The following is a 7,957-nucleotide window of genomic DNA, read 5'->3' as shown; positions in this document are numbered from 1 at the left end:
GCAATACAAACAGCCAGTGAGCCACTTGGTACAAAGTGCCAGAGAAAAAGGCTCACTTGATAGAGCTTTCTTTGTCATCGTCACGTGTGCGAAGCTCCTTCCTTCCAAGAAAAATGCAGCTTGGATTCCCATTAGCAGCCCCACTTGAGCGGAAGTTCGGCCGGACCACACTTGAAATGTGTATATATATGAGCAGCTTGGTGAGCAGAGGAGCCGGAGCACCACAATGACCACCGCCTTCTTTTCCATCCTCCTAGTCCTAGTCCTATCAGCCATTTCTGTAGCTGCTTCCTCTCCCAACCGCAATGGCAGTGACACAGACCTTGCCACTCTGCTGGCTTTCAAAGCCCAGCTCTCCGACCCTCTTGGTGTCCTTGCCGGCAACTGGACAACCAGCACATCATTCTGCCACTGGGTCGGCATCAGATGCAGCCGGCGGAGGCAGCGCGTCACCGCTCTGTCGCTGCCGGATACACCTCTCTATGGACCTATCACACCTCACCTCGGTAACCTCTCTTTCCTCTCTGTCCTCAATCTCAACAACACCAACATCACGGGCTCTATCCCACATGATTTAGGTAGACTACATCGCCTTGAATTCCTGAGACTTGGCTACAATGGCCTGTCAGATAGCATCCCTCCTACTATAGGAAACCTCTCAAGGCTTCAAGTTCTTGACCTAAAACTGAACCTCCTATCTGGTTCAATCCCGCTAGAGCTAAGTAACCTGTATAATCTTGCCTATATAAATCTCATGAAAAATTCCATTAGTGGATCTATACCGACCGACATGTTTAACAATACCCCTATGTTAACTTATTTAAACTTCGCCAACAATAGCCTGTCAGGGTCAATACCATCCTGCGTTGGCTCCTTGCCACTGCTCCGCAACCTTATTATGCATTACAATCATCTCACCGGCCTAGTGCCTCCTTCCATTTTTAACATGTCTAAACTACAGGGTATCTATCTCACCCATAACTACTTAACTGGTTCTTTCCCTACAAATGCAAGTTTCAATCTCCCGATGCTACAGATTATCGCCATAGGACAGAACAATTTCACAGGCCATGTTCCATTGGGCCTTGCGTCTTGTCAATACCTCAAAGTTATTTCCTTCTCCCTTAACTCATTTGAGGGTGTTGTGCCAACATGGCTAGGCAAGTTGACTCGTCTCATTTGGTTGGCCATGGGCGAGAATGGCCTTTTCGGGTCAATCCCTAGCACGCTTAGCAACCTCACTTCGCTAGAGCTCCTTGACCTTGGATCCTGCAACCTAACAGGAGCCATTCCAACAGAACTCGAACAGTTAAGTCAACTGTCACAATTGAATCTTTCGGAGAACGAGCTAATAGGACCCATTCCTGCTTCTCTTGATAATGCAACTGAATTAGCAATCCTATTGTTGGACCAAAACATGTGACTGGACCAATACCTGGAACTATCGGTAACATGAACTCTTTGATGATCCTTGATATTTCAACTAACGACCTACATGGGGATGTCAACTTCTTACCCGTTTTCTCTAATCTTCCAAATCTCCAATACCTTAGCATCAAGTCAAATAGTTTCACGGGTAGTCTCCCTAACAATGTAGGGAATATATCAAGCGAGCTGCAAGTTTTTTTAGCACGTGAAAACAGGTTGGTTGGAGGAATTCCAACCACAATTTCAAATTTAACTGGCCTATTTGTGCTAGATCTTTCAGAAAACCAACTTCATAGTGCAATTCTAGAGTCCATCATGATGATGACAAATCTAGAATGGCTTGACCTCGAGAAAAATAATTTGTTTGGCTCCATCCCATCTCAGATTGCCATGCTCAAGAATCTAGACCATATTTTTCTCAACGACAATTGTTTCTCTGGTTCCATACCAGAAAACATCGGTAACCTCACTAAGTTAGAATTTCTCAGCTTATCAAGAAACCAATTAACATCAACTCTGCCACCAAGTTTGTTTCATACGGATAGCTTAGTAGATCTAGATTTGTCTCAAAACTCTTTGAATGGTGCACTACCATTGGATATGGGCTATTCTAAACAAATTATTAGCATGGATCTCTCAACCAATCACTTTGTTGGTAGGATCCCAGATTCGGTTGGACAACTTCAAACGTTAACCAACTTGAACCTATCACAAAATTCCTTCTCCGGTTCAATTCCGAACTCTTTCAACAAGCTAACCAGCTTGAAATCCTTGGACCTATCACATAATGATTTCTTCGGTACCATCCCAAATTACCTGGCCAATTTTACCCTGCTCAATAGTTTGGACCTATCTTTCAATAATCTAAAAGGTCAGATACCCAATGGAGGGATCTTCTCAAATATTAGCATACAATCCTTGATGGGGAACTCATGTCTTTGTGGTGCTTCACGATTAGGGTTTTCAACATGTCCAAGTAACCCACAAAAAACTGAAGGTGGAATTTTGAAATTTGTAGTCCCTGCCATCATTATAGTGATTGGTGTTTTAGCTTCATATTCATATGCAATGATAAGAAGGAAAACTAGCAATCAGCAAGGGATGCCAGTTTCTATTGATATAGTTGACGTGACAAGTCATCCTCTGGTCCCTTACCATGAGCTCGCTCGCGCTACAAATAACTTCAGCGGGAGCAACCTTTTGGGGTATGGAAGCTTTGGAAAAGTTTTCAAGGGTCAACTAAACAGTGGTTTGGTGGTTGCAATAAAAGTCATAAACATGCAGCTTTTGCAGGGCATCAGAAACTTTGATGCCGAGTGTCAGGTTCTCCGTATGGCACGGCATCGCAACCTTATAAGGATACTAAATACATGTTCCAATCTGAATTTCAGAGCATTAATGCTTCAGTACATGCCCAATGGCACTTTAGATGCGCTCTTGCACTACTCTCAAAGCACAAGGCACTTGGGGTTATTGGATAGGATAGGCATAATGCTTGACGTGGCTATGGCAATGGAGTATCTGCACCATGAGCACCACGAGGTGGTCTTGCACTGTGACTTGAAGCCAAGCAATGTGTTGTTTGATGAGGACATGACCGCGCATGTAGCAGACTTCGGCATTGCAAGGTTGCTACTAGGTGATGAAACCTCTGTGATCTCTGCGACCATGAATGGGACAGTTGGGTACATGGCACCAGGTACTTGGCTCGCATTTTTTATCAATCTTGATATCTATTTTTCTTACAAACCTAGTAATTGGTTAAATATATACATGATTTGATTTTCTATTTGTGAAATCCATAAGCAGAATATGGATCGCTTGGAAAAGCATCACGAAAGAGTGATGTGTTCAGCTACGGCATCATACTCCTTGAAGTCTTCACTAGAAGGAGACCCACAGATGCAATTTTTGTTGGGAATCTAACATTGAGACAATGGGTTTTTGAGACATTCCCCGCTGACCTTGTTCATGCTGTGGATGGCGATCTACTGCGAGGACCTTCTTCTAGCCGCCATTTGGAAGTCTTTCTGGTGCCAATATTCGAGTTGGGTTTGCTCTGCTCCTGTGACTCTCCAGACCAAAGGATAACGATGACGGATGTGGTCGTGAAGCTGAAGAAGATCAAAGTGGAGTATACCAAATGGAGTGCAACCCAATGATTGATCTTTTTCTTTTCTATATGTGGCTGTCTTTTTCTTCTTCAGTGCCGAGAACAACATCAGCTGTTACACAGTACTTACCTAATTATGTTGTTATATGCCTCTTATGAAAGACTTCTATCCATAAACCAAATCTTTGACAGTGATGTTTTAAAGTTTTTGCACTGTACAACACAGAGTGACTTGCTGGTTCCTTCTTGCTAGCTATCTAATTTCTCTTTTTTTGTTCCGACCTCTATTCTGCTAGAACTCTGTATTAAAAAGCAATAACAATTTACATAGCTGTTCTTGTGAGCATCTACTAGGAAAATGATTTTTAACAACAAGATATGTGGTCGTTAAAAGTAAGAATGTGGTCGTTAAAAGTCGTTAGCGACCACATCTTTGTGGTCATGATAGGCTCCATCGTTAAAAGTAATAACGACCACATTTTCCCGTCGTTATTTTGTAACGATGGGACAATCTGTTTTCTTAATTGTGAGGAAATAACGACTACAATTCTTCCATTAGCAACCACTTTTCCCCTCGCTACAAATATTTGATATTATTAATGGTCACTTTACGTTGCCAATTGCCATCCATTTCACCATTTTGCTTGCCTTTAACAACCAGTCTTATTTAGTATCACAACCTATTTTTTATTAACAAAAAAACACATATAATGAACGTGATCCTCACATACAATTCTAGAGTTAAAAATACCATTAAGAAATTATGAACCAAAAACACTCTCTAGAAAACCCATTGTAGTTGTTCATCTCTAACTAGAAAAGGGATTTTGTTTTCATAATCTTCGGTCATGGGATACCATCATAAGTCCTTGTATTTGAGTGCGTATATATCATTCTTTGTTGACTACAATGTCGCAGGATGCTTCTATTACGGTGGACCGTCCATTCTACAAAACCATAAATAATTTATAAGTGACTACATATAAATGAATGAGCACAAAAGGTAGTAGCATATGAATTCATGTTTTTAGGGTAAAAACTTGTATTACTTAAAAATTAGGTTCAATACAATCTGCATGAGCTAGCTCTAAGGAAGTTGAAGGTCCTGAACCAATCCAGGTCATAGTTCTTCCTTCAACCCTTGCAAACTTAGCTAGACTATCACTAACCTTATTTGGAGTGCGGTTAACTAGAGTAATACAAGTTCTACGAAGGCACATCAAGTGCCTATCTCTCTTACAATGGAAGAGTATAAAGATCTCTCTATCTCATGTGACTGAATCAACTTCACAACAACCATGGAGTCCATCTCCACAATAATTGGCAATTCACTCCTCTGGATTGAAAATGAATTCATGTTAAAAGCGAATAAAAATTGTATACTTTTACCTGTAGCTTAGACATGTCTTAATGCAAATGCTTATATAATCCTTATGTGACAAAAACAAACTATTTTATGGAAATATTAATTTGTATGTTTCTTGTCTAATTCGAGCAAGACTTGAGTTATTTTATTCTGGGCAAGAGAATTAAGCTTTTTTGTTTGTTGGTATATACCCACCAAATTAATCTTGAACACTATTCTACTATGCTTGAAGAAACTACTATTCTGCTCAACAACAATTGACATACATACATATATGAAACTCCTAGTCATAACCTACATATAACAACCTAGTGAAGGGATTAATTAGCATGCTAATCTTATAATTTAAGGCTTGGCAAAGAAAAGAAGACTGATTTTTTAACACCTATAATATGGATATATGATACTACAATTGCCATATGCATAAAACTAATAATGACATATGACACTACAATTACTATCTACAGTCCAACTGACAAGCAAGTGCTCAACAAAAATGTGGTGCGTTGGTTCTTCATGCTAGTGAAGCAAGTTGAGAACACACATCAACTGAACGGTTCCTGCAAGGCATAAACAATACTAGATTGACAACGTGCCTTGGCGCGAGGGTGCTGGTCCCAACGATATGGTCAAGCCGTAGAATATCAAACGTCATGATGCATTATTATGAAGGCAAGTTTAGCACATGTAACAGGACAACCAATTATAGTGTTCAGGGGTAAGAAGAACATTCACTATGTACCAGAAGAGTAACATCATCGAGTTCAACACGGTCATGTGAGATTATAAAAGCTAACCTGTCCCGGAAGTAAGGCAGGATCCAATTCAACACATGAGATTATAAAATGTTAATCTCCAAATTCCAGAACCATGCATCATCAACAACATAATATAATTAAAATAGAAAACTTTACATATATACCATTTCATTATTAATAAGAGATACAGATAATAAGTAGTCCCATATCAGAACATTCAGTAGTGTGACAAAATAAAAGGAAATTCATGTACATATCAGAATTGAGATTAATTCTCCAAATCCCAGTCTACTTCTTTAGAATCAAAGAAGAAAGAAGTATGCAAGATCGAGAAGCCGCAGATCAACTATGAAGGCATCGAGAAGATATTAATCCAACTTGTGGGAGCAGTTATGGAAGTTGGATTTCTTTTAAAATGTCTAATTACGGTCCTTGTTTTCTTTAGTCTTGCTCTTCTAGTCAAGAATTGGGTAATGTACTCCAATGCACTACTGGAATTTTCCTCTTTGCCGAGTGTTAGGCTCTTTGCTGAGTGCATTATGTCGGGCACTCAACAATAGTATCTTTGCCAAGTACCTAACTCGACAAAACGCGAAACACGGCAAACATACACTTTGCCGAGTGACGTCGATAAAACACTCAGTAAAACAACAAAACACAACAAATAGGGCTTTGCCGAGTGCTACACTCGGCAAAAGGGGGTCTTTACCGAGTGTCACACTTGGCAAAAGGGGGTCTTTGCTAAACTGCATGGTTTTGGCTGTACACGTTGCATACGACCTCGGATGAAGATGGTCCAAAAATCAAAGTTGTTCATTTTGACGAGACGGACAATTTTCATGTTGAATACTTTTTCATTTTAGGCCATATTAATTACACTTTTTGGCATGCTAAATATTAATATAGTCTCAAATGACCAAGGTGATGGCCATATTCATGACATAGTTTATTATAATGTTCGCAAATTAGACACACAGGTGCATCTTGACATTACAAACAATGTTGCCAAATAGAGTTTCCTACTTTTTGTACAAAAAAATCAATTTTCATTTTCTAAGTTTTAAAACTAGGTGTTTTTTGTAAAGCAACTACAAAAATCCGGGTGCAAAATGGCACCACTCGAATTATCATAGTAAGTATACCATATTTATGCACAATTCCCAAGTTTCATGTTTTTTCTAGTTTTCTAGCTACTTTCGCACATTTAAATGGCTTTATGTCAATTTCCCGAAAGTAATTCCAAATTGAACTGCAAGTGTGTGATAGCTCAGTCATAAAAATTAGCAAAAAAAATTGGATACACAAATAGTCATTATATGGGAGAACCACTTAGAGTTTTGTGAGGTTCAACCCCTTGTGATGAATAGCCATGTTGACCATTTTGACCCTATTTTGGAAAAAAATGAAAGAAAAAGAATACAAGTTTAAAAAATGCAATCCTTTCGCATGTAATCCTTTTATATGTACTAGTTGCGAGAAAAAATACCAAACTTACAATATAATAAATTTAAAAAAAATCCTTCACAAAACGGCTATCGTGTATGAATATTCATGGCTTTCAAGTCAAAGGACCAAGGTGATTGTCATATTTATTGCATAGTTTATTATAATGTCCCCAACACTAGTGGAAAAACGGCTAGCCACAACTTTCATTTGTGGCGCGCCGTTTTTCATCAACCCCAGCACTATTTTTTTTCAAATAGTGCTGGCGTCTACCAAGTTCGTACACCAGCTATAAGTTGCTATTGCTGACGCTGCCAATACTTCCTACGCCACTACTATGTGGGCCCAGTTGTCGTGACCATTTGCAGTATATTGCTATCGAGCGATTTATAAACACGCCATAGATACTTAACTTTGTGTTGTCTTGTTTTCGCCCGGAACGCCAACACTAAATTGTGCCTATATATAGATGTGTTGACAGCCCCTTGTTCTCAAATACATTCACTTCCATTCTCCACAAAATTCTACTCCCTCTTAGTCAGCTGCTTTGGTGATAATCCACCCACCGGAGCTTGTCGAATCGGCACGAGCCCCCCGTTCGAGCCCACGTCGGCGGGGCGTGTTGCAAGTTTGGGATTCCGCCGCCTTGCCGAGCTCTCATCTAGCCCCGTTGGCCACGACATGTGCTCGCCACGGCCAATGCAGTCAACCCTGTCTGGCGAATCATCTGCTGCAGCGCGACGTCCCTTCGATGATCCGGCAGCTATGCCACCGGTGCCGAAGTTGCCAGGAATCGAGAGAGGGCACCTGTGCTGCTTTTTTACGGTTGTGGACGCCCTGCTGATAAGC

The 7,957-nt window shown here is 40.3% G+C and overlaps 1 protein-coding gene across 1 annotated transcript; it reads left to right on the top strand.

The window, feature by feature from the left end:
• The first annotated feature begins 221 nt into the window (after positions 1-221).
• LOC123080407 (probable LRR receptor-like serine/threonine-protein kinase At3g47570) lies at positions 222-3,723 on the top strand. Its single transcript, XM_044503330.1, has 3 exons — positions 222-506; positions 2,820-3,127; positions 3,238-3,723. The coding sequence occupies exons 1-3, from the start codon at positions 427-429 to the stop codon at positions 3,588-3,590; spliced, it is 741 nt and encodes a 246-aa protein (XP_044359265.1). The 5' UTR covers positions 222-426; the 3' UTR covers positions 3,591-3,723.
• The last annotated feature ends 4,234 nt before the right edge of the window (positions 3,724-7,957 follow it).

The sequence above is a fragment of the Triticum aestivum genome, chromosome 3D, assembly GCF_018294505.1.
Source record: "Triticum aestivum cultivar Chinese Spring chromosome 3D, IWGSC CS RefSeq v2.1, whole genome shotgun sequence".
Classification (NCBI taxonomy): Eukaryota; Viridiplantae; Streptophyta; class Magnoliopsida; order Poales; family Poaceae; genus Triticum; species Triticum aestivum.
This window is presented reverse-complemented; position numbering and strand designations above follow the sequence as displayed.

Bases quoted from the DNA above. Each gene is read 5' to 3' on its own strand.
- LOC123080407 (XM_044503330.1), top strand. From the start codon at position 427: ATGCAGCCGGCGGAGGCAGCGCGTCACCGCTCTGTCGCTGCCGGATAC. The intron at 507-2,819 runs GTAACCTCTCTT...TCTGAATTTCAG, and splicing joins ACCTATCACACCTCACCTCG to AGCATTAATGCTTCAGTACA. The intron at 3,128-3,237 runs GTACTTGGCTCG...ATCCATAAGCAG, and splicing joins AGTTGGGTACATGGCACCAG to AATATGGATCGCTTGGAAAA.